The sequence below is a fragment of the Plectropomus leopardus genome, chromosome 18, assembly GCF_008729295.1.
Source record: "Plectropomus leopardus isolate mb chromosome 18, YSFRI_Pleo_2.0, whole genome shotgun sequence".
Taxonomy (NCBI): Eukaryota; Metazoa; Chordata; class Actinopteri; order Perciformes; family Serranidae; genus Plectropomus; species Plectropomus leopardus.
Window position 1 is genome coordinate 17,334,336 of NC_056480.1, and position 27,428 is coordinate 17,361,763.

At 40.5% G+C, this 27,428-nt stretch overlaps 1 protein-coding gene across 3 annotated transcripts; it reads right to left on the bottom strand.

Moving 5' to 3' along the window:
• Window positions 1-947: 947 nt before the first annotated feature.
• fam126a (family with sequence similarity 126 member A) lies at window positions 948-25,936 on the bottom strand. Of its 3 annotated transcripts, XM_042506196.1 has the most exons (12): window positions 25,765-25,936; window positions 16,351-16,432; window positions 15,554-15,655; window positions 14,192-14,371; window positions 13,022-13,102; window positions 12,824-12,939; window positions 11,265-11,360; window positions 10,327-10,443; window positions 8,982-9,069; window positions 7,124-7,286; window positions 5,695-6,038; window positions 3,059-3,144 (listed from the first exon to the last, which is right to left on the bottom strand). In XM_042506196.1, exons 2-11 carry the CDS (start codon window positions 16,399-16,401, stop codon window positions 5,740-5,742), a joined length of 1,293 nt encoding a protein of 430 aa, XP_042362130.1. In that variant the 5' UTR covers window positions 16,402-16,432; window positions 25,765-25,936; the 3' UTR covers window positions 3,059-3,144; window positions 5,695-5,739. The 3 variants fall into 3 exon arrangements, with proteins under 3 accessions (XP_042362128.1, XP_042362129.1, XP_042362130.1); XM_042506194.1 differs by lacking the exon at window positions 5,695-6,038 and having other exon boundaries at window positions 948-3,144; XM_042506195.1 differs by lacking the exons at window positions 5,695-6,038; window positions 25,765-25,936 and adding an exon at window positions 21,433-21,516 and having other exon boundaries at window positions 948-3,144.
• Between the last annotated feature and the right edge of the window lie 1,492 nt (window positions 25,937-27,428).

A 27,428-nucleotide genomic window follows, 5' to 3' on the forward strand; every position in this document is an offset into this window, starting at 1 on the left:
GTGCCACCTCGTGGACAGACGTGTAACTGCAGGTCACGTTCTGAATTTAATAAATGCCATTAAAGCTGATGTTAAGCCCAAAAGCTAATATATATTATGTAATAAATTAACTTGATAACAACATCAGACACATTATTAGGAAAATATTTTTAATTATTTAATAATATTATATCATAAAGTTAATACAATTAAGGAATGCTATTTGACATTTATCATGAGAATATTTTTATTTATATATTCAAGAATATTTTGGCAATCATTTCAGAACTGGATATCTGAACAGCATCCTCACGTAGCTATTTTAAATTATTATGACATAAAACTAGGGGTTTAAATAACATAAATCAATAAAATTGGCCCAAGTTTTTTACAAGTTTTGTCATTAATATTAGGCATGTGTTTACATTTATTTTTTGCTTTGTTTTTATTGTTACTTCATTTTTTAAAAGCACCAGAGTGCATAAAACACGATTAATCACAGCCTAATGACAATTAATGACAGTTTTCACAAGTAAATATTTGAAACCTGAGCAAATTGGTTGAATTTCTTTCAAAAACATAGGAAAAAGGCAACTTGGGGAGAAATGCCCCGCAAATTGCAAGAGATAAGTAAAAGGTGATACGTTTTATTTGATGATCCAAGAATGGGGAAAATAATAATAATAAATATGTTTAGAATTTTAAATGTAGAATTATGCAAGAGAAAAATAGACACTAAATAGCACTTTTTATAGGTCATTTTCTATTTTTCTTTTTTACCAATCCACTAAGCTCTTAATACTAATTGAATTAAACCACCACACACCTTTCTCAAGCAGTAGTGCTGAACAGCTGTCATAAACAGAAATAATAGATATCAAACAATATTTGTTTTAAAATTCTGAATTCATCTTTGTAATGTTTGGTGATGCTTTCCAGCAGAGATACAAAATGATCGAGTACACGAGTGAAATATAGAAACACTTTATTCCCAGAAGTTGTAGCAGTGAGTTATCTTCATACAGAGAAAGGCCAATATAAACCGACTAATGTACAACAGTATGATGTACAACAGGAGCTTACCCATTCATATTCGGTAAACCCGCATACAGAAACACGATGATTGTTATTGTTCCACCAAGCTATGGACACTCAACAGCTCTGGTACACAGATGACAGAAAACACATTTGCTGGAGGGTGGGGCAGCTTGATTTAGGACATCAACTGTAGCAGATTGGTGGAGTTTAATTCCTTTTTTGGTACTAGAGAATATCACCATGTCTTGGGATTTGATGACGAAGTGAACAACAAAGAGGGACAGAGGAAACACATCACCAAAGTACCACAAACAGCAGGAATGGTGGGTGGATCAGAGGAGGAAAGATGCCTTGTTGCCCACACACACATTCCCACTGCAGAACACACAGGAACAGATTTAGTAGCAGTTTTGGATTTCAACATCTTTACTCAGTGGTACCTCTGTGCAAGTAAGTGGACTTTGTATCTGTCTTGTAGAAATCCATACGGAACAACAAAGCGCATCTCTATCACAGGAAAATACCACAGTTGGAGAGTTAATCCTCACTTGTTCATTTTAAGAAAATACCAAAGTTGAAAACGCAACTCATTTGCTCTTTCAAGTGCAAAATTCAATACTTAACAAATCATACACACCCACCATCCCCAAAATCTAAACTGTCTTTGTCATTTGTCAGAAGTAGGAGTTTTATTTTTGCCATTGAATAAACGGCAATTCAGGAAGGTGCTAGAAAGAACGAGAGGGAAGGACACAAATATTGCTTCTCCATCATGATGACAACACTGTGCGATTGTAAACATAAAAAGTACAGATTTTTTTATCATACTGGCTGATTATTAGTGGTCATTTTTCTGACATTTTAGGGAAGAATGCAGATTTTCTGTCAAGGAGCACAGCTGTAACTGCTGACAAAAGAGAGAAATTGTCCCAAAAGATGGAAAACACTGAATAGGGGAGATTTGTATTGCTATGGTAAGGGATCTATTCATTAAAAAGTAGAAACATTTTTTTCAACTTGGAGAATCATACCTTTTCATCATATCAATCAGCAGCCTTTATTCTAAAAACAATTGTACATACAAACACACAGTACACGCACTCAAGCATGCTCACACATACTCAACATCTGCCCTCTCACAAACCTGGGCAAGGTCAGGGTGGACGTATGGAAAAGCCATGCAGGGCAACAAATGCCGATTAAAATACTTTCCAAATACTTTTCCACACAGTTTTTTTTTTAGTAATAAGTTTTAAGTACACCCATTTACAAACAGCTGCTCTGCGTCAGAGTGCAGTTTTGTCCTGGCACGACTTCACAGCAACAGTGCACTACTAAAAATCAGTGGCTGGAAGTGATATCCCTGACATCCCGGCTCCATCAGGCCCAGAGGAGAGCTGACAGAACTCCGGATGTCTGAGTGGAGCTGAGCAGCCGGCCGCTTCACAGCACAGACAATCAAAGACGTTAAAATGGAGCGACGAGGGAACCAGCAGGGGTGTTTGTTCATGTGGTCCGTTGTGGTTGGCATGGCTTGGAGTTCCAGGTCACAGGTACAGGGTCACAGGATCAGAGGCGACGGTTCAGGTAGTCAGAAGTCACAGAGGGTTCAAAGGTCAGAGCCAAGGTGCACGCTGATGCTAGGAGAGCGTTGCGTGTGGTTTGGCGCCGGACTCAAGTACCCCAGCCCATCCTCCTGCAGGCTGCAAGAATAGCGGCCAACTTCGGAGGCCGTGTGGTTGCTGGAGGGAGGGGCGATGCCGCTGGCCACCTGCTCAAAGGAGCGGGAGAAGACGGCGCTGGCGGTGCGCGTCAGGCTGGTGAGAGCTCCTGCCTTGGGCACTGATTGGCTGGAAGTGAGCGTCAGTCGCTTGACAGACAGCTCTGCGTTCTCGCTGGCGGCCCGGCCAGTTGTTAGAGGGCCCGTCTCCTTGTCCTTGTCCTTGCTGGAGCGCCCGCCGAGCCGACACTTCTTCATGGCCTTGGCCCCCAGGTTCAACGTGGTGACGCTGTTGCTAATAGTGATGGTGGGTGGGGTCATGTCAGGGCCCACCCCGCCAGGCCACACCCCTTCATCCACCTCCGAAATATCCATCAGCTCATCCGGGGAACCCAGATCCACTGCGTCTATGAGACGGACAGACAGAAGGAGACAAAACAAGCACTGGAATAAAAAACAGGAGCACGGAGAAGGAAAAATAACCAACTCATCTGTCATCCAGCCCATCTGATGAACGAAATGATTAAGATTAATGTAATTTAAACACAATATTCAGTGTTTTGAATTTGGGAAAAGATACACTTCACAAAAATTTAAGTGCAACACGTTTGTTTTTGGCTCCCATTTTTCACAAAGTTCTAACATATTTATGCACTCAATCGACATTTTTTTCTCATATTTTGGGAACAAATTCATTAAAATCTGTCTAAGTGAGAACTTCTCTATTCTCAAGTCCACCTGACAGGTGTGGCATGTCAGGATACTGATGAGGCAGCATCATTTTTGCCTGGGGATAGTCAAAATAAAAGGCCACTCTAAATTGGTGATTTGATCACATAACTCAATGCCACAGATATCCCAAGTTTTGAGGGAGCGTGCCAATGGCATGCAGGCTGCAGGAATGTCCACCAGAGGTGTTACCCCTTGAACTCAATGTTCATTTCTATCCCAGCACATCCAATCGGCCTCACAACAGCACAAGGCAGTTGCGTTGACAAACTGATTATCAGGTCAAGACCCTGGTGAGGATGCCAAGCATGCAGATGAGCTTCCCTGAGACAGTTTCAGACTGTTTGTGCAGAAATGTGTTGCTTATGTAAACCATTAGCTGCACAGCTGTTCGGATGGCTGGTCTCAGACAGTCTTGCAGGTGGAGATGCTGGATGTGGAGGTCCTGGGTTGGTGTGATTTCACATCTGCTGTTGTGAAGCCTGTTGGACGTAGTGCCAAATTACCAGAAACGACTTTGGAGATTGCTTATGCTTGTATAATGAACAGTCAGTTCACGGGCGACAGCTCTGGTGGAAGTTCCTGCAGTTAGCACACCAGCGGCACGCTGCCTCAAATTTTGTGACGTCTGTGACGTTGTGTTGTGTAATTAAACTAGACATTTTTGTAGCCTTTTATTGTGACCATTCCAAAGCATCAGCATCTCGATATGCAACACCTGTCATGTAGATGGATTGTCCTGGAAATATAAAGTGCTGCCTAACTGAAATCTGCAACCAAAATTTGAGAGAAATATATGATTTTTTTGAAGTGCAAAAAAAGTCTAAGACCTTAAAAACCTGTGAGAAATGGGAGCAAAAATGAAAGTGTTGCATTTAAACTCTTGTTCAGTATATGTCGGGCTGGATGACAGAGGAGCTCTATCACTGTCCAGCAGGTGGCGCCTTCACACAGTAAACCTCAGCTAACGGGGACATCTCGCCACCTGACATGAGACATTGTGAGTTCAGTATACAGCCCAGCACACAGATTAGTTTAACCAGCAGCACTGTGAGACAGTGAGTGTTTTTTGGCAGAGGAATGCATGTTTTGTCCCAAAGGCAGGAGAGGACAGAGTCTAAGAGCGTAAGCCTAGGAAAGACCACAAAGGGAGAGTAGAGGAGGGCAAACAAAGGCACAAAACCCTAAATGCACGCATCTTTGCCAACTCTAAAGACATACATAAACATCTGTCCTGCTCTGTTCAAGGCATGCATCCACACCCCTGTGAGTGGCCAACCACCTGCATGTGCACAAACACAGTTTTGACCTGATGCTATCACAGTAACAGAACCTGTAAATAGCTGGTGATCAGATAGATAGGCAGGTCCTTGTCAGATCTGTCACAGTCACATTTAGCCTGTTCAGAACAGTCATCAGATACAAGTCTGACTTCAACACTGAGAGCATCTTTTGCTTCAGATTATTCAAGACCTGCATATCTTTCCTCAGCTCTTAGCTACCAGTCAGAAGGAAGTGATCTGTCTCCAGGTGCAACCCAGGAGTATGTGTCGAGGCGTACCAAGGTGTGCTGTAAGAGACCCAAAAGCTTACTGATCTCTCCAGCAAAAAATAGAAAAAAAACCCCCACAGGTGTTATACCCCTAAATAACACTGTAAGAGCACAGCCTCACAGTACAGACACAGCTGACAGAGATCATATCTGGGCTTCATAATTCAAGGTTATCAGGCTTTTTTTTTGTTATCAGTGACCTCAGAGTGACTTTTACAGAATGAGATACAGCGAGCAAGAGTTTGCAGACTTATATCTACAGTATGTGTTTCATATCTATTGACAAATGTTCATAAAGGTACTTTTATAGCTGTTGTGCTGTTCCTTGTTTAACTGATGTTCTGCTGTTAATAGGTCCCACTTAATTTTGCTCAATGTAAAAACATCACATCATCTTGACTCTGGGATTCAGCCAAGCATATTTCATCTTTATGCATTTATTATTAGGTTATTGATCTGTTATTCGGTTAAATAATTAATTTCAGGGAACTCAGCAGGAGATCTTCATGAGGAAGCTTTAGCCACAAAGGAGAGAGTAGATGAATGAGTGACGTTGGATAGACAGATGAGAGGAATAGTGCAATTAGGCGAAAAGAGGATGTTGGAGCCCAGTGTAAAAAGGTAAAAAGGGAAGTCATCATGCAGCTTTTTAGACAACGCCCCAACACACGGTTACCTAGGTTACCCCAAGACTGGGGCAGGGGGAAGGAGGGGCAGGACCTTAGTACTGGCTCCTCCCTGTGGAGGCCGACCCAGAACCCTCATTCTCCACCATTCGCCTCACAGACTTCTGCCTCCTGACCTCCTGAACCCGCGTGCCGGAGTCATGGCCTCGGGAATCCAGGCTGACCTCGGAGGCAGCGCCCAACGGGTCGCAGTCGGGCTGGGCACGGCCGTCAGGGCGCAGCCGCATGGAGTCTCCGTTAGGCATTCGCTCGCCGCTCACACCTGTCACACTGATTTCGGGGATGGCCACGCCCCCCAGCGCAGCCTCACTGTCTACACTCACCTCCTGGGACTCTGGTGGCGGGGGAGCATGGGGGGTAGTGGGATAATACATAGACATATACACATACAAAGACACACACACACACACACACACACAAATGGACAAAAAGACATATCATGCACACATACATGAAAAAGACGGCCGTGTGCACAGGCACACACGACCACAGTGACACAAGACACACAGAGGTAATCAATGTAATGTAATGGCAGAAAAAATAAAAAGACAAAAATCATAGTGATCAGAACATAACACATGGTCAAAGTGCATGCAATGTGGAGATGAACATGAACACTGTATTTGAGTGGAACCAAATTTCACACCGAGTCACCGCTCGCCCCTATACATTAATTATTATTTAATAGCATTTTCCTCAAACATCTGCTCAAAACAAAAGCTTTCTGCATTAATAAGTAACTCTGATACTGGCCCCAGTGAGCAAGATCCATGACATGATAAAGGGGTGTTTGGCTCATTAAACTAGCTGAAGGCTGCAATTTACCTGCCTTATCTGCACACTGGGAAAACACTCATAATTCTAAACCACAAAGTTTCGTTTGTTCCATGGCCATCTGAATACTATCAATTTCCTTTGGCTCGAGCTGAAACTACAAAAAACACAATATATTCTAAAGTGTTCACACTACAACTCAGATGCATTACACTACAATTACACTACCTGCTCCCTGGTTTCTTGCTCTCTCCTATCTGTCAGATGTCGTTCATGGGGCAAACCCTAACAGATTGGGCAGGAAGTCATGGTTCTGAATGAGGAGATACTGAGAAGGCGTTAGTCACTACCAAGCTGAGAAAGGATGCTCTACGAACTCAGCGACTGATGATGACAACAACACTCAGGTACACAGTGACTGTGGGACATGAAATGGTAGGGTGAGTGAACAATGGAGAGATCTAAACCTCTTGCTCTCTCCTTTGGTGTGGATTTGTTCTTAAATCAATAATTCTATTTTCATCAACCTGTAAGAACGTGATTACAAAATGTATATGAGACCTCATCCTGAGTTTCAGCAAGTTTACCTTCCACATTTGCATCCCTACTTCTCAACTTGCTTTATTCCCTGCTTGTGAAACTTACCGTGTCTCTTCCAGCGGTGTCCCCTGATAGAGAGGGAGGTGACAGCATTTCGGGAGATCCTGGAGGAGGTGGGTGTGATCTCCACCTGGATACTCCGTGCGCCCTCCTTATTGTTGCTCTTCAGTGCAGCGCCGTGCAATGACGACTTGATGGCATTGCCCACCTGAGGGCGAGGAGAAGCACACATGCACAAACATAACTGCTTTGGAAGATGCCCAAATTTCACAGAAGGGTTGCCATGTGGCTCTCGGCCAGTGAGGAACTGGGCTGGCTCAGAGTCACACTGACAGGTTTGCAAGTGGCCCAGCATGTTTTATTCAGTGTTAACCCCTTGAAACCTGAAATTGTCTCAATTTCTTTCAAAAAATGGAATGCCAGCAATGAGCAACTTAAAAAAAATGACCAAAAAATTTGCAAGAAATTAGTAAAAACTTATAAGAAAATTACTAAATTAGCCACACAAAAAGAAAAAAGAAAAGTAAAAGAACCAAAACAGGAAATGACCCAAAAAAAGTGATAACATAAAAACAATATTAATAGTAATAATAATTTCTAATAAATATAAATATAGTTTTTTGGTATTGGTCCTTAATCCTTTGAACATTTTCTAATGATTCTCTCTCTTTTTTAGCTAACTTTTATGGTAATTTTCTTTTGTAATTTTACATTTTATGCAAAGTTGCTTATCACCTTTTTTCTCCATGTTTTTGCCTGGTGTTTTAAAGTTTAAAATGCTTGGGAAAGGCACAAGAAAACAGGTTAGGTCAGGTGTATGCAGGGGCATTACTACAAATTTGAAGACAATGGGGCTTAGTCTAGGTTTAGGGGATATTCCCCTGGCATTTTTTTTTTTAAATCAACACGCTCTATTTTAATGTTTTTTATTCACTCTGGCACTTTATATACAGCTTACAGCTTTAAGTTAAGTATCACTGATCATCACATATCACTGGCATTTTTGCTCTTAAGTAAGACTGAAGTTCAGATTATGTTACTAAACCAACAAACCTTGATCAATAATCCAATTTCAACCAGATTTATACCAAGGGATAAAACAAAAAGCTCAGAAAGACTGCTCTACACAGACTAGTGATATAAGAAAAACAACAAGTCTTTGTGTTTCGCTCTATATAACACTATTTCACAAGTCTTTATATAATCACCCTTTGCTCTCGCTGGAAATTCTCAAGTGACACTTGCACTAATGATCATGCAACAGCTGAGTACGTAACATGAGGTAGAGGGAATTATAGTCACAATACAACATGTCTTTTGTCTGTAAGGCTGCAACACGTTGGTCTCATGAGGGGCACGTCAGCATGCTATGCTAAGATAGCAGCCACCTGGTGTATCCACTGCAACAAGTAAACACTCAAATCAACACACTAGACAAAAACACTGATAATTTAACCCTTACACACTAGTGTTCACGGCCTGTGCCCACACAGCTGTTTCTTTATTTTAAAAACATATTTTTAAACCTCACATTATTCTAATTAGTATGAATCCAAAGGTTGTGTGTTTTGAGTGTTGTGGAGGAGCACACCTTGACTTGTATAGTAATGCTGTAAGCTTAGGTTCAATCCTCTACTCCCTGGGCCTCAAGGATTAAAGCTTAACGGAGCAGAGTGGAAAGCATGTAAATAATCTAGTGGGATTACATTCTGCTTGCAGTCTCTGACACACACAGACCAACACAATACAGCATACTGTGCTGCTGTGCATGAATCCAAACCACAGGCGAGCGTGTGCATCTTAAATCACATGCTCTCTCTCAAACACAAACACAACAGGTCCGAAAACACAAATATAGGAGGGAGGTATGATAGTAGAAGATGGAAAACGTGATTGAACCCACCAACAGAGCTTCAGGGAACAACTCTAGCTGGGCCCGATACAGAACGTCATCCAGGGCTTTGGATCCCAGTTCAACCTCCCCATTACACCTACACACAGGGAAAAAAAACAGAGAAATATGTAAACAAACACAGTGCATGAGTCTAAGATTAAAGGTTCCCTGAGGATTTTTAGACCTCTAGTAGTGCTGTGGAGCTGTTTTCTATTTGTGTCCATTTTGTTTTTCTCTGACACAAACGTACACAAGTGTTATAACACAGAGTCCTACCAGTAGTGTTGCACCATCCCACTGATCACAAGGTGGTGGTAACCCAATTTTTTTAAACTCGAGAAAACACACTAAAAATAGGCAACAGACTCCTTTCCCATTGCCAGTTGATCGTAGCTGTGTATACAACTCTGCAGATGAGTACATCCTTTAGGTTTTTTTCTGGTTTGTAACGTTCAATGTTGTAAATTAGCATGTAGACCCAGCTGCCATGTTTCCATCACTGCTGATCAGAGTCGATCAGATCTAGAGCTGAAAGATGTTGCCCTTGACTACTGCACAGTCACTTGTCCCTGAAATGCATGCAGATAGTACCCTTTCCCAACTTGAGATAAAAACTAGATATTGAGTAAGTTTATTGTCAAGTTGGAAAGGTGCTCAAGATACACTTTTTAAAAGATCTGATTTACAAGGTAAGAAATGCAAAGAATGTGTTTTGCTGAGTAAAACTCAATTAACTCCTAACTAATAACTTTCGCTTAATTTTTACAAGAAAACTCAGGGCAGGGCACCTTTAACAGCTTGATTACCAATTGCTTGTTACCAATTGTAAATTGGTTGATTGTTTTAAGTCTTTTGTTTGTAAAAAAAACTTAATGCTGTCTGTTTTTAACTTTTTAGTCTGTTGTTCTTTTATGTGAAATTCTTCATGCTTCTGTCTTGGACAGGACTCCCTTGAAAAGGAGATTTTGAAAATTAATAGGACAATTTCAGGTTAAATAAGGGCTAATTAAAAAAAAAAAGAGCAGAGACAGTAGTAAAACTGTGCCAACTACTTATGTTATATTGTAATAAAGATGAAAAGTAATTTGTGAAATGCAACATAGCAATGTTAAACTGGTTCACACTCAAAATGCAAAGTGAGCAGGTTCAATGACTGGCACAGTCCAACCGTTTTTAAACAGGTTTATCATTAACGTGTATTTGTAACAAATCAAATGGTTTCATAGAGATTAGACACATGGAGCAGAATTGAAGAAATCACTCTGACAAATGTAAGACACAAAAAGATCAAGCTGATCAGTGAGTCTGTGCTGTGTTGATCTGTTTGTTTGTGCAGGCATGCGTGTACACTCACAAGGCGTAGTGTATCCCGGTGATGAGCTGAACCAGGAACTCTGACGTGACTGTCAGCCGTGTGCTAATGCCTTTGTAGCGCCGCATCTGCTGTCGAGGGTAGCCACATATACACACTCTGGAGGATAACAAATAAAAACCCAACAGGGAAGCTCGTATTAGTGAAACAGGGAAGCTTCAATCAGGGAAACCACTCCACTGAGCCACTTGGCTGCAGCTCCATTAAGGCAATTTACTTCCCTGTGGTGAGCAGATAACAAAAACAACAATAAGCAAACAATTGCTGGATTTAAACATGCACGCTCACACAAACCCACATGCGTGCACAGACACAGACACAGACACAGACACAGACACACACACACACACACACACACACACACACACACAGTGCATGCTAAATAATGTTTTATAAATGGTTTACTACATTACCCACAAGATTTAAAAGTGCTGAATATTTTCTGTGCTTAAAACGTACGTCATTATTTAAAACAGATACAATACAAAGAAGATTCACCTGTGCATTAGAAGCAATCGCAGCTGCTATATGCTGTAATTGTACAGTGCACAGCTGACACACTGAAAACTGTCTTGGGGAAATTAAAGCTGATGACTTCTCTATAGCCCTCTGCTTATTGGAGCAATATTCAGCTACAGTTGGCAGATTACCAAAATCACTGAGCTGGGATGTGTGTACATCGTAGCTGTTTGCCGAATAGCGGTATCTTGGTGCTCTCTGGCAGCAAAGTCTATAAGAGGATCAGATAAGCAAGTGCTTACAAAAAGCTCCTGTGTGTTTATGCGTAGGGTTATTCAAGTACCCTCCTCAAAAACTTCCACAATCAAGAAGGTCATCACATAGTATCAAATTTGTGTGCGTGTGCATGCGTTTATAGTGTCCTTTCCTCATGAAAAAATGTGTGTGAGTGTATGTTTTACCTGGAGCTGAGCTGACAGAGGGACTGGAGGGAGGTGGGGGTCATGTAGCTGAGAGCAGAGTTGTAGCACAGCAGCAGGAAGGTCAGCACCTCAAATCTCAACAACACAAACACACACTTAAAATAGCACGTCTACATTACAGCATGACATATCGAACAAAATTGTTAATCTATCAGATCAGAAATCCACAGACACAGTTTCACTTCTTTACTACTGTCAAAAGAAATACCACAAAAAAGAGACTGGAAGATTATAAAAGCAGCACTGTATTCCTAGAAACAGAAATGTTTTATTTCATGCATTCGTCCTTCTTTTTAGACCCTGGCATCTACATTACCAACAGTGAAACTCAACTGCCAACAGTTTAGAAATTCGGGTGTGCCGTGCAAGAGGTCAGATAAGATTCCTTCTTTCAAACAATGCAACTCCAGATTTTCAAATTTGTGAACTTCAGTCCCAACCAATACTGACTTAAGGGACATCACTGAGACAATTCCCTCACAAAATCATTTTTTCACATATAAAGTAGTACTCCCAAAGACCTATAAACAGGCTCTAATACGTAACTCACGGGATTTTCCCCTTTAAAAACTATAGTCAGTGACAAATAGAGCATGCAATATTAAGATACCCGGCCACAACTTCCGACAGCTACTGCTACGCTGAAGAGATTGAGATAAAAGTATCTCTGCCTGATTTTAAAAAGAAGCCAGACTTGTTTTGTCACAAGAAAACTCCTCTCTATTTTAAATAATCTACTCAGTATAAGAAAACAGTGCTGAAAAAAGTTGAGGCCATTTAACTCAGACCATCATGACCTTCAGAGTTGGGCCGCAGTAGGGTCTCATTATATTAATGAATGCCACAAAGCAAAGACAACTGCCATGGGCCGTCAGTGAGGCTGGTGCATGAAATAATTGGCCCTGGCAGCAGTTAAACTTATTATCACTGCATACATTTAAGGACAGGAGACACTGCAACTACTATATTTAATGAGACTGTAAGACTAAATTTCACAAAAAAGTTCAGCTGAAAGTCCAAAATGTTTGATGGATTTGTGTCACAACTGATCGTCTCATTGACTCCATCCAAAACGGTATCTTAAGTGAATGTATAATAGAATCTCTTATCAGTTTAGAAATGTAAATAGGTACAAAGGTGGTCAACACATTCAACACATTTCTGTCGAATTTCACTAATCGTATGAGTTATTTGTACTGCATTTAACTTCTTGAGACAACTCCGTTGGTGAAAACATTATTTTAGACGGACTCAAACTGTCACAAAAGAAGAAATAAATGCCTTGGCAAGATGTTGCACACTTCACTTCAAAAGCAACAAAAAACCCTACAAGTGCCTCTTTGCCAGACTGTTCATTCTCCATCATGTGTGTTTCTATTTCGGTTGTCATCTGGTATTTGCTGCCAATTCAAAGCATTCAGACTGGCAGCCTGCTACCGGGAGAGCCTATTTAAAAACGTGCAAAATCTCCACCCTGTTGACGCCTCATCAACGGCCCATCAGCCTTTCAAAACAAGTGCGGCCATGAAGTTTCTTACCTGTTCTGTGCTGTAAAGGTCTCTCTCTGGAGGTGTGGTCCGCTGTACACCACTCTGCTCAGCCCGTGATTGGCTAGAGCCCCTTCTGTGAGGGCAATGGAGCCGATGGCTGAAGGCTGGAGAGGAAGAGGATGTTTTTAAACTAAACATTTCTGCGAAGGCAAGAGTTGTTTTTGTGCATTTGTGTGCATTTCTCACCTCATGGTACACTGAGGGTTTGGAGAGGGAAGGGACGGTAAAAGATAATACTTTACTTTGTCCATCTTTATCAACAATTTCCTGTGAAAGAGGAAGACAGGAAGACTATGAGAAATGTTATTGTGGGCGAGAAAAACAGAAGCTTTTTTTTTTTGCATTTGCCCTGAACCTCTGAAGTGCGTGTGCTTATCACTTCAAGCACACTCATCTGTTATGTGTGGGTGTTTGTGTGTGGCCCTCAGGGTCTCCGTTTCCCAAATCAGTCTGCTAGTGTATGTGTGTTCGCTTACTTGTGTGTATATTGTGTGAACACACATACACAAACCCCAGGGTTTTGGTGTCCCCTGAAGGCATGTTAATGTCAAATAGATTAATGGGAGCCAGTGAGTGTGCTGAGTGACAGCTGACCTATTCTGCTATTCATAGAGGAAGTTAGGGGACACTGCACTTTGCTGATAGAACATCGAGAGCCAAAATGGATGAACATAGGACTCAACACACTTAAATAATTACTGGTGCTGGCATCTCTCTGTGGTAAACTTAAGGGTATTTGCAAGGTGCAACCCTTCCAAACTATGTATTAGCAAAGTCACTGTCTTCCAGTTCCTCTATTTCTAAGCCATATTTCCTGCCACTCTCGATGCATAGCTGTCTAACAAGGCAGAAAGCACAAGAAATAATCTTTCAAAACACATGACGCAGATCCCAGAAATAGTTGAGCAGCTAAGTCCCCTGCCTCTGGAACTGCATGATTACACCCTTTTCTTTTCCTTACCTTATTTATAACACTGGAAACTGATTATTTTTATTAACAGAAGCAGAAAGTTCACAAAAGCACGCACATCCAGACGACAAAAAGGCGAAGTGACTCTAGGTACTGCACACTTAATTTTTATCTGAAACTAGCGCTATTAATGTAATTCTTCCAGTGATTTCTAGTACTGTACACTGGGGCTATGTGTATATATGTAGATATTTCTACAGTGTAATATAGCATAATCTAGTGTGCGAACTTTGTATTTTCTTCTCTTGTATTAACGGAGGCAGCTCTCCTCCACAGGGAATAAATAAATAGATCAGCTTTACCATAAGAATGCGGTGCTGAATATATAAAACACACACAAAGACCAATACACACACTGCCAGCACCGGCTTCATCCTCTCCCCTACCAGGTTGTAAATGCCCAGCAGCAGGGCCTCGATGCAACCGGACGTGTGAGGGTCTCTGGCTGCGCTGACGGACAGGAGGCTCCACAGGAGCTCTGGCAGGAACTGTAGCGTGAAACGCTGCAGCTGCGGCTCACCGCTTCGGTAAAACTCAAACAACTGGTGACACACTGGCTCCAGCAACTGAGGAGGACAGAGACCAAAAAAATATAGGCGCATGGTTACATCCTCACATCACCCCTAAAAAAAAAAAAAAAAAAAAAAAAAAAAAAAATCAGCCAACAGCAGCTGCTACTGTGACTGTAATACATTTTTCCATTTGGCATTCATGGTTAATCAGGAATGTCAAGATAAAGCACAACAATATTTACAGTGTGTTGGACATGGCAGATCATGGCAGATCCATAAACCAAAACACAATAGGACACAAGAACATAAGACACCCAGGGATGTGTAAAAATATAATAATTACCGGTAAATGGTGGCACTAGAAACATGACAAAATACTCAAAGATTTTGGCCAAAAATTAGTATTGTGATATTATTTATAAACAATGTGATACAGGATATAGATCTTAATATTTAAAAAGCTCCTCTAAATTACTGCAGACAACTAAATACCAAACAACTAAATACACAACTGCTATAATTAAGTAAAATAAAGTAGCTGTCACATAATAAAGGTAAATTAAATACTGCTATAATAAAGTTAAAGTGCTGTTAAAACTAGGTTTAATGAAACTACTTTCATTGTAAAGTGTAATAAAGTGCTGTTGTAATAAAGTTAAACAAAGTACTGTTAAAATTAAGTTAAATTAAACTACTGTCGTAATAAGGTTTGTTTAAATCAAAGTGGAGCCACTGATGCTTTTATTCTGAAGCACCCGGCTCGGCTCTTGCCGGAGGTCTTGACGTTTTTGAGTTGAACTTAAAGCTTCCAGTCAACAGTTAGGAAAGTTAGACCGTCACCTCTGCGCCATTAAACTCGAGGATTTATTCGCTGTGACCAGGAAACAAACAGCTCTCCAGTTCATATATAAAAAATACCTGCAAGTGGCACTGATGCTCAGTGGTCATAAAATGTAACTAAATGTTAGTGGCCTGGAGCCCTGCAGATACAAAACACATACCTCACCCGCTCAAATTACTGCCCAGGAGAGAGAGAGAGAGCGCCTAGTAGAGAACCAAAACACTAAAGCAAGTCTTTAAAAAATGACGCGACAATATACTCAATGTTCACAATAGTCATTTTATGCATCCCATGTGTGGAATAAGGCATGATGCATAAAATATAATCAATATATCACCACCCCTAACTCAAATAAATAAATTACATAAGTAAAACATTAAAGTGTGTAGCCATACATCACTGTAGTTCTCTCGGATGACTTTGTAGAGTGCAGGAACCAGGGCACCTTTGTCTTTTAGTGAGGCGGCATAGGTGGACACAGCACTGTCAGGGAGGGTCTGAAAAACACAGATACACTCAGCAGCTGAAGTCTGAAACACTAACTGACTGACCAATTCTAAAAATAAAAACACAGCATTACAGACTGTGAGGTAATTAGCAGAACATTTGTTGATGTAGTCTAAATTTGATCTGTTTAAATTTGACACTGCTTATTTTCGCATCACATCGAAGACACATAGATATAATTTAAATCAACAAATCCGTCCTTGATAGCATAACAGGTAAATGAGACAGACTTGATGTCAATAAAATTGAACTATAAGCAGCATAGCAATAAACTCAGTTTGACATTTGAATGATATTATGACAGCATCTAAAGCCAGCAGAGACAGACAGCAACAGTGTTTTTAGAAGAAGCTGTCAGTCACATCAATATGTTTGTATTTAGAGGTCAATTTCACTGAGAGGGGACAACAGGTCCCCATACGTCCACATGTGCAGTTCCCCTCTGCTCCTTTATCATCACACCTCACCGAGCCTTGGCTTTGTTAGCAGTCACATATTGGTGAGCACTCATCGTGTCTGAGTAGGAGCATGCAATTTTCTGGCAACAGCACGCTTCAGAGTGTGTGTTTGTTTATGTGTGTGGAACAAATAAGCAACAGCAGGGAATGTACCGCACATTAATCACGGGAATGTGCTTTTTGATATTGCGTTTCGTGCACACACACACACAGAGTAAAAGCAGTACCTTAAATTCTGACAGCCATTCCTCCACCACTCCTTGGTCCATAGCCAACATGTTCCCTCATTTGCAGTGGAGTCACCTCTACCTACGAGAGAAGGCAACAGTGTAAAAACACAAGCTGCGTAATTATTGACACACAGCATATATACAGGACATTTGCAAGTGCATACACACAAACACACACACACACACACACACACACACACACACACACACACGTAATTATAGCTGCCCAATGCTCCTTCCATGTTTTCCAGCCTTGTATTACTTTGTATCGTGATAGAAAAATAACTTTAAAAAAATACCCAAACAGCAAACAGTACCATGGCAGTGGTAAATAATGACTGTACAGGCTCCAGCCTCCAGGCAACAATTCAATACACCAAAGAAGCATAAGTCTCTTCTCCCCTCTCGCTCTCCTGTTTCCATCTCATTCCTCTCCAGACACACACCTCTACAAGCGAGCACCTCACCTTTTCTCAACCCAAGCTCTCAAATCGAAAAAAATCACCCACACAGAAAAGCCTGGCTGGCTTCACAGTCGAAGTACTGACGAGGGAAAAGAAAGTGGCACAGCAGAATTTAGACGCTTGCTGTACAGACTGTGCAGTTCCAATGTCCTTAAACAAAGAGACAGACAGAAAAAGCTTCTGCAAGCATGTACTTATAATGGTGAAATGAATGCCTTCCTTCATCTCTCCCTCCATTCCAGTTTTTTATACTCATCACTGCATTTGCACGGTGTGCATCTCTCTTTTTCCACCTCCAAGCTCTCAACTTGGATGCATGCAGCTTCTTTTCTGTTGAATCTCCACTGTTACCCCATCTTCTCTGCCTTATTCTCTGAACAGGGTATCTTTTGCTCTCAATGTAAACTTTAATTCTTTTGTGTGTGTGTGTTTTAATAAAGCTTCAGCTGGTTGCTATTTGACACTGCTGTCCTGCAATCACATATGAAGATGGGAGAAAGACAATAGAAACATAGGAGATGAAGGGAATATATAAGAAAAAATTAGAAGGGGCTTTTTATTATTTTTTTTCTTTTTTTAAAACTGTTGATCCGATACAGATATTAGTATAGGAAATGCCTCCGATACTGCCTTAAACACTGGATAGTATCAGTGTGTACACTAGTCTAAGCACTGATTCGATACCATGTAATTTATTAAAAACTTAAAATTACATTCACACCCTACTAAAACTGCAGTTTTCACAGAAATCAATTCTTCTTCATTACTTTCAAACAGTAGCCTACTTAACAAGTTTTCAGCAATATTAGCAGTATTTTATACTTGAAAGTACTACCGGTAAAAAGACAATTCCTAAAGTATGCAAAGCTTTATCATCTTTAAAATCATCAATTATTTTTCAAAAAATGATATCGGATCTGTACTTGGTATTTGCCGATACGCAACGTCAGGTGTAGGAATAAATACCAGGAAGGCAAAAAGTGGTATCAAAACATCTGTTTTTTCAAAATATCTACTGCAATGTGGGCATGATGAAGACAAAGGGCAGTATTTGATTGGTCGACTGAAGTTGCCATGCCCACAGCTTCTTGCGTGACTAAAAATGCCAAATACAAACAATTTTCTGCTTTTTTTCTTGTTTTATATTAAAAACTGAATACCATGGGCTCTGGGGAATTGTGATGTCTAATTTTCACCATGACATGTTCTTTCAAAAGAACAAACAATCAATAAATTGAAACAAACACAAAGAACTGATAATAAGAATAATCAGTAGTTGCAGTGCACTTGGGTCACCTTAACTGACTCTGCACTGTGACTGTCACCATAAGACATACGCCTTCTGCTGAGGAGGAGGAGGACACGCTCTCTGTTCATCTCTGACGGATTATCTGTTTTTCACTAGCAGTCTGTTTTCACTGCGGATTGTGTCGTGTCTGCACTCTGTCGTGTCTGTGCTGTAAAACTGCAGGCACAAAGCTGTATTGGCCATTGAATGCAAAAACAAAGTCCATGTTTGGTATGTCTGGTAACAGAGTCTGAGAAAAAGAACGTGGGAGGAAGAAGTCCTTGTATGTGCTCACTCATCATGCAGAAGCGTGCTCGGATATGAGCTGAAAGTGGCATAATTCCACCTTTTAATACTCTTACACTTGCGACACTTCACTTAGTGAATGACAGACACACGCAATCTGCTCTTAAAAAGCATTTCTGTCTGTAAAAGAAAATTTATCAAACCTATTCTAGAACTGAAGTCAAAGCAGGAGACCAGAGTACTGATTCAGAAGATTACAGGCTTGATTTTCAAAGACGAAAACCATTTAATGTGTAATTCATATTTGTGCAATACAAAATGAAAAAATACATCTATGGTCAATTTTCTTTTCATCATTTCTCCCTCTGTCCCTCCGCTTATCCTCCCACACAGCACCGCTTCTCTCTCTCTCTCTCTCTCTCTCCCCATCTTCCTTACTCCCTAATCCATCTTTCACACATTCAAATGCTTTCTTTTCTATTATTATGGTGCTTGGTCCCTCCATGGCAGCCAGGTGTCTATTTATGGACTGTACCAATGTCAGAAATGACAGGGGGGAGGGGAGTCAGTGACTCATGAAATGGGGAAGGATTATAAAACAGAATAGCCTCCATTTAGAGAAATTAGTCCTTTGTGGCGGTCTGTTGTTGCTGTTCTTTCATACTGGTGAAGACTACAGGGAGGACAGCGCCGATACCTAAAAGCCAGCATGCGTGTCTTTAATGGCAAGTTCACTGAATAACGAAAATAAAAGGCTGTGATTAGAGTGTGGATGAGTCAGTCCTGTAAGAGGACGGGCTCTCCTCCTACAGAGTCACTTTAACGCTATCAACTTTGTCCAGGCTGGCATCTGGGGCATGTCATCTATGTCCAGAAAAAGATACCTGAAGACTAAAAGCAGCAGCTGCCTGCCATTCCGCCTACCTGTGCGGTATATTCGCCTCCTACCTCAGCGGCAAGCTAAGAAGCAACTGCAGTGACATAAAAGCAGCAGCTGAGGATGGACATTCAGGTACAAAGTTATTAAACAGGAAGTAGCTGTAAATCAAAGTGCATATTTAAATGTTGATTTGAATTTGACAGTTTAAACCTAGTCAATGTTGCAAGGTAAAAGTCAAATGATTATTAAAAATCTTTTTAAGTGCCAGAAAGAGTTAGCCGCTCTGCTAATGATTATTTTCACTCTGCTAGTTATTTCATTTGGTCTATTAAAAGTTAAGCCTGTAAAATTCAGGGGGGTTGAGTGGGGTCTAGTAGTGAGGATTGCATATAGCAAAAAGCTGAAGTTTCTCCTGGTTAGATTTTTTTTCTGTCTTGGTTCATTGTTCAGGAGGTTTTTACTGGCAGCCAAATTGTCCACAGAGCTCTCTTCCTCTCCAAAACACATGAACCCAGTGATTTTAACCAGTTAAAAACACTGAATAAAACAGTTTCACATTACAAATCAGTGTTTCTACGACGCTGTTTGGCATGTCAGAGACAGGCGGCTCGACCACCACATGCTAATGTGTGCTACTGTGCTTGCCTTGGTGTGTCCGTTCTGGGCTACTGTACAAACATGGCGGCGCAACATGTTGATCTCCTCAAACGAGGACCCACTCCATATGAAGCTATAAATGGCTGAGGTGACGAAAACACGACAATTTTCATTTCCACGTGATTATACACTGAAGAAAATATACTATTACACCATTTCTGCCAATATATCTTCCTTAATTCTACACACTGGACCTTTAAATGTCACAAAGTAGTAAAACACACCCATCATAATCAACATCGACAATATAAAACAAAATTTTACACACCCACATTTCACCCTCGCCCCTAAAAATTGCGACAATTCATTCTGAAACTGTGTTCAAACCACAAGAGACAGCAGTTCAAACACATCTTGCAGGCAGGCACAAGCAACTAGGGGGGATGAAAATAGCAAACTAATTGCCCTGAGAGGACACTATAGAGTGTAATTATGTTATTAAGCAGATGTTTGTGTTCCATCTCAGTCTATTTAAATGATAGCAATCTCTCAGTCACTAAGGACTTACAGATCATGACAGAAATCAATATAAGATAGAGCGAGCACGTTGTAAATGATGTAGCAGGTGGTGAGCTTCTTCTGAGCAGCACAAACAACACAAATGAATAAACCAGTGTTAAAGATAAGTGGCTGAGTAGACTTGACAAGCACAAGTAACAAACCAAGGGAGTGATGAACAAGTGAAAGCAGGAGACGGACAGAAAGGGGATGCTGAGGGGATGAAAAGAGATGAGATCAATAGCTAAATGAATGGAGCGAGAGATTAATGGATGTATAGAGAGATGCGAGGCAAAATGAATGTACTACAACCCAAGGGAAGGATAACTCAAAAGGAGTGAGACAATAAGGTCAATGAAAGAGGAGAGTTCATTTGGTTTGCAATCTGTGCTGCTGCCCCAGGCAACCTCCTAAGCTCTGAGAAGCACACGAGATAAGTGAGGATACTGAAACACACACCTCTCTGTGATCTACACAGGCTTTAGGAACAGATCTAACCAATGAGCTTGGTAGTCTAGCTGTGGCTTACTGACTTTTTCCACCAATGCAAAGTTCTGACGGAGCCAACTACAGGGAGTGCGAATGTGTCATGCACAAGTGTGTATGTGCAAGTGTGTTTATTCAATGTCTGGTTTGACAAAACCTGTTCCTGTGAGCTAGCTAAAGTTGACAGCTCGTTCTCTCTGAATTTACACCCACGCCTCTGTCTTAAACTCTGTGACGTGCCACACACACACACACACACACACACACACACACACACACACACACACACAGACAAACACACTGGACTGGCGGTTTAAATTAGCTTATTTTTGACTCCTCCTTCCAAAGACATCTTCCAAGACAAATAGGTCTCCTTTGAATTTACATTCCTAATCCTCGTTGGAAGAATACTAGCATGTCCAGACAGAGTTACGGTACAACACTTGAGGCAACCTGTCCATACACATACTTCATATGGATTAATACAAAAATCAGAGGCGATCAGCACTATCAAAGCACACGAGAGTCCTCTGGTGCTCTGTAGTTAAGTGAGAACATACCTGTCTGGGAAAGCTGGCGGAAAACTGACGCGAGTCCGAGTGAGAATGAATTAAGGACACACACACACGCACGCAGCCCTCCCTGCTGATTACCTCATTTCCTATTACACATATGCTTTGGAACAATCTTTTTTCAGGAAGTAAGAGGACCAATAAGACTGAATGGAGGGAGGAGGGGAAGCAGAGAGAAAGACGAAGTGGGTGGTTTTGAGAGTGGCAGGGCTGCCCCAGCTGCTTTTTCCTGTGGTGCAGGGTGCGAGCCACACAAACTACTGGTTACGCTGACAATAACAATGACCCCTATGTTACTAAGACTTCTACAAATTAAAGCTACAAAGAGATGTAAAACTGATCAAATAAACTGAAATAAAGCGAATGTATCTTCAGCAGACTTTACTCTTGTACAGACACGCCCAAACCACTAATAAACTGTTTAACTAACACTAACCAGCATCAGAATAAGGAACTGCAGCAACATGACTCCAACCGAAATCTACAAATGAGGTCAGCTGTCAGATGTCAACACGCTGGACCAGTGACTCCAAGCTTGTTTTAACTAGGGGTTGACAGATTATCGGCCTGGCAAATTATCAGGGCCAGTATTTGGCATTTTGCCTATTATCTATATTGGCATTATGATATAATTTAATGATCTAAAATAGAATTAATTAATTATAAAATGCAAAGAAAGTGTCAGCACAGGAGGAACTTGCACTTTGTAAAACCTCAGAGAGCTATTGTTATTTATTCTTTTTTTATTTAATTTTTCACTTGACTTTATAAGAAAAAGTTGCTGGGAACTTGCTGTACATGATATTGAAAGTTTCAAAGTTTCAAAGTTCTGATTTAACATTTTCTAAAGGCATTTAAACAAAGTTTTGTGTTGGAGATTGTTATACTCCAAATTCTAAATATTGACAGAAACATTTGCATTTTTACTGTAAATGCATATTGTTCCAAATATCGGTTATCTGTCTAAATTAAAGACTAATAATTGGTATCCGCCCTGAAAAAACAATATCAGTCGATCCCTTTTAACTTGAATTGAAGCAAAAGCTATTAAGAAACTATTTTGAGGAGCTCTGTCCAAATAAAGGTGGTGGCAGGGTTATGTAACCATGGTCATAAAGGCCAGAGCCTCTAACGTGCCTAGAGCTCACGCTTCGCTCGAACTCATGCTCACCAGCCGTGCTGAGAGCTCTTTACACTGTTTGTCCACTCTTAAGACTGCAGCACTTTGTTTTGACATCTCTCTTCAGTTTGTATCAATTTTTTTCTCATGCTGCTTGATGCTATATTCTTTATTTGGACTATCATGACCTGCGGTTTACCCTGTTGCATCACCACCTCCCACCTTGCTCTCCCCCCTGGTCATCTTACATAGCAGGTTGGTTATAGCTTACAGGAAGGGGGGGCTTCTGCTTTTGTGCTTGTTGTTTTTCATCTTTCACGCGTGCGCATGCGGGCGCGCGCGCACACACACACACACACACACACACAGCAGAAGAAGACTGCAGGTAGCTAAGTAGACATGACAACACATTCTGTGGCTTGTGTGTGTGGTTTTTGCTGCTGAGGGAGACAGATACAGAGATCTGACAAGGAGGAATCCTCTTATAGCAGCCTACACTCTTTCCTCCATTGCCTCTAAACCAGTGATGCATCTTCGTCCCTCCTCTCTCCTCCTTTCAATTCCCCATCTGCTTGCAGCGAGTCAGCCTGAAGAGACCAATGACTTACATCACGGATTTTTCAATTTTAACGCTCTCTTTTATCTCTCCATTTTCTAGCCACAGTTGGATAACTCTATCAATACACAGCCCTGGAATTTCACATTTGAATACCACTTTTATTTCAGAAAATTTGCTTGATTTTCTTTATTTTTCATGGAGCTAAAAGTATGCTACATCTACTGCTGTCTATACCTGCAAAAATATTGTTTTGCTCTGAAAAGTCAACTTCTGTGTTTCACTTTTATTGTGCTTGCGTATGCAGGATCTGGTGCAGAATTCAATGACAAGTATTGCTATGGTTTTCATTGCTCAAATTGCCAGGATATTTCATGAACCCGCAGGCATTGGGTGACAGTAGCTGTGATGCTGGATGACAACAGAGCCTGTGCGATCTTCTCGCTTCATGACCTGCTGGGCTTCACTGTCAAATAGCATTACGAGGCCTGGGACACTAGCAGCTTCGGATGCCACACATTAACAAGACTGTTTATAGTTATTACGTGTGCATGCACATACATTCACAACCTAATGACAACACTTTAACAGTGCACAATCACCCACCCAACAAACAAGTCTAATGCTAAAGGACAAGCCTCTCCCAAATAACAAAGACAAACATACACAGAAAGCAATGGTCAAATAGGAATGAAGCCCCAGACAGTATCTTGTTAAAATAATATCTGACACGCCACCAAGAGCACAGCCTTTGTGAAGGACACAGATTGTAAAACACAAAAAATATTTATTTTTCAACTTGAGAATGCGTGAGTTGTGTAATTTGGGTTAGGTGGAAAGTGAGTCCTATTCTCTCTTCTACTGAATAAACTATGACGACTGGAAAGAGTTAGTATTCCATGAAATGGCTCGTTTACACCCTGACATTTTCTAGTGCTCGGATGACCAAAAGCAAGAATGGTTGTTTAATTTTGATGTGTTTAATTTTGTCAATTTTGTTGAAAAAGCCTGGAAGACAGGGCAAGAGAGTTTGTTTAATTAGTACTTACTCTGACTTTTCTTTCAGTGCTACACAGTAACTGTCTCTGTGAACGATCCATGAACACCATTCGTCTCAATGATTTGGTTATGTATAATGCTTTTGTTGCTTTGCTTCGCTCTATCTTCTTTCCTTTAATGCTGTCTTTTAATATGAACGCTGGACTCTGGTCCTTAGCTAGCTTTGATTTTATGGTGTCTTGTAAACTCATGGGCATAACTGATTGCATGAAAAAATAATTTTCATGCATTTTTTCAACTTCTAACAGCGTGTTAAGTAGTTAAGGACCTCTTTTCATACAGCAGGATCGCCACAGGGCTCTGCAGCAAAGCTTTACACTTGTTTTTATCATACAGGAAACTGCTGCACTGGACGGGTGGTACAGGGGACAGATGCATCACATGATTGCTATTAGAAAAAATCTGAACTACGCATTATCTGACATACCAGCCTGCAGTGGTTTCTGTGCCCCTAACAAACTGGCACACACACACCCACATATACACCGATCACCTGATGAAGTATCTGAGGAAGGTCCTGACAACCCACACACACCCATACAGCTGATACTCACCAGGGGAAAGTCAGGTACAAAGTCTGTGACAAACGTGACTTAATCTATAACTAGCAAAACTGGTGTAAATGAAAAGCTTGTTTGCTTTACATATTGGGAAGACATTCCAGTTTTATTTCATGTTTTCCAACTTTTGCCACAGCACTGTGCAAAAGTCTTAGGCTACCGTAGATTTGTTGATTTCACAAAGTAGCAATGAGAATATATATGTAACTATTTATGATTTTATTTATTTCTCAGTCTCTTCATTATCAAGATACAAACAACGAATATAGATGCATTAAAACACCCCAAAAAAGTCCGTACAAAATGGCTTCTTCAAACTGAAGTTAATATTTAGTATGAAAAGTGGAGTCGTACAACCATTATAAAGGGTAGCTCAAACTATCAATATTCAGCTTCGGACTTGTCTTGAATGCCACCTGGTGTAAACACACCTGAAGACTATCATCATACATCTCATATTTTCTGCCCGAGACATTTCAAGACATGCCAAGTGGAAAGGCAGGTCACACCAAATACAACATTAGCCTGTTGGAGGTGTTTTATTCTTAATTTTTTGCATTCTTAAGACTGTACACGTATTTTCTTCATGCTCTGGTTGTATTTTTGTAAATATACTTCTGAGAAACAAATACGTATCATAATTTTTAACCTTGCTATACCAACACATTTTAAGGTGACCTAAGACTTTCGCACAGTGCTGTATTTTAAACAGTACTTGTCCCCAGGCACTGCTAACCGGCTAGTTTGCCACAATGACAACCGTTAAGTTAACACAGTTGTCAAACAAACTGAAATTCTGTCTCGAGGTACTGGTAGCTCTGTCGAAAATATCAGCTTTCCCAGACATATAATTCATTATATTTTTTCGCCAGTGTCAAGCAGAGACCGTAAGTTAATCCGTCACTCTGTGTCTCTGCTCTCTGAATGACTCCGAGCTGTCACCACGGTTGCTTACAGATTAGCTAGTTAGCTAACTCGGCTAAGGCGCGACACCAAGTAAACCGGGGAAGTTACTGTGTACTTACGGGCATGCTATCTGTCAGTTTCCAGGTATCGCTGTCCTCTATCGTTCCGTCAAGACGAGTAAACAGCTATCACTTCGCTACTCCATAAATCTCCTCAATAATTCATCAACATCAGCTCCTTCCATCTTCATTACTTTCTCTACTCAGACTACCTTAGACGAGAGGGACTCGGTCTTTCCGGAGTGACAGGCGTCTGAGCCAATGAGTGAGCAGTATATATTCTGGCTGTCACACCCCCAATCGCAGTATCCAATCAGATCAGAGTTTTGGCTTCACGTTAATATTTCCACGATCACGGTAGGTTGTTGCTGTCAGTCACTGCTCTTTGACAGCAGTGATCTAACAGAGGTGATATTAACAATTCATAAAAAATAGTTATTTATTGATAGATGATTCATAATTGCATGGTAAGAATAACTGACTATAGATCATATATACTGAGGGTGAATGTTTAGTCAGTAACTGTCTTTGATCAGTGAGATTAAAATATATTCACATTTTAATTGTAAACATAATCAGTTACAGTTTTTTAAACATTTTTTTCACACAAACATTTTATCAAAGTCATGAAGGACATAATTATAATTTTCCTTTATTAAACATGTGCATTTTTTCAATTAAATTTAAATCCAGTTTTTTACTTTAATTCCCAAACTTTTTTCATTTAGCGTTTAGGAACTCATTGTCAGGTTTTACTCACCCCATCATGCACTCTTGACGCAAAATTAACACAAATTAATCTGTAAGGCTTAAGGCGAAAGCAGTATCCTAAAACTGTCTCCGTCTGATAAATAATGCATGAACACTTGACAATGACCTCTGGAACAATGGATTTTCCGAAATTAATTATCAAGATGGCATATGACCGTGTGTTTGTTTGCTTTCACATTAATAGCAGATGGAAAGCTTGGATTTTTAATCAGTTAATAAATGCATGGGCTTTTGTGGATAATAATCAGCAAAACTGCTCTTCCTGAGCGTTACAGACAATACACTCACAAAACTAACAAACCGTTACCGTTGCTGCTATAGGAAGCAGTGTCCTGTCTCTAACCCCCCCACCAAAAAAACAGTGCAGTATTTCACAACCAGAATACTTCTGCATTTGGCAAGCCAAAGAACGGTTTAAGTTTTTCAAAAATGTAAGCATCAAATAAGGCACAACATTCTTTTTTTCAAAACCCCCCAAAACCCTTTATTAATCTTATACCTGATTCTGGAATTTAGGTAATCTTTATCCATGTAGGGCAATTTCTGATAAACAGAGAAATATGAATCAAAGAGCAGCTGTTAGAATTGTAAATTGAGTCTGCAGTGCTCTCTAGTGTTAGCTGGTGATATTACACCCATCCCGGAAAATAATGTCTATACAAACATTATTTTTGTTAAAGTGAGTCTCTGCGATATTAATTCCATTTTTTCTATAAAACATTTAAAAGGCAGATATATTCGCAAGTCTTTGTATTCTTGTAACGTGATACAGCATATACTTGGTACATTTAAGGTTCAGTGTGTAAGTGTTAGGGGCATCTATTGTCAAAAATGGTAAAATATTAATAACTATGTTTTTATTAGTTTATAATAAGGGTCGCTCAATATTTGGTTTCAGGGCCAATATCAAAAACGACTATTTGGAAACAATAAGCATTTACAATAAAAATGAA

Excerpts from the sequence above, each read along its gene's own strand:
- fam126a (XM_042506194.1), bottom strand. The coding sequence starts at position 16,401 with ATGTTGGCTATGGACCAAGGAGTGGTGGAGGAATGGCTGTCAGAATTT. Across the intron at positions 13,103-14,191 it reads TGCTGGGCATTTACAACCTG|GAAATTGTTGATAAAGATGG; the intron begins GTAGGGGAGAGG and ends CCTCTTTCACAG. Across the intron at positions 10,444-11,264 it reads CTCTGTCAGCTCAGCTCCAG|AGTGTGTATATGTGGCTACC; the intron begins GTAAAACATACA and ends GTTATCCTCCAG.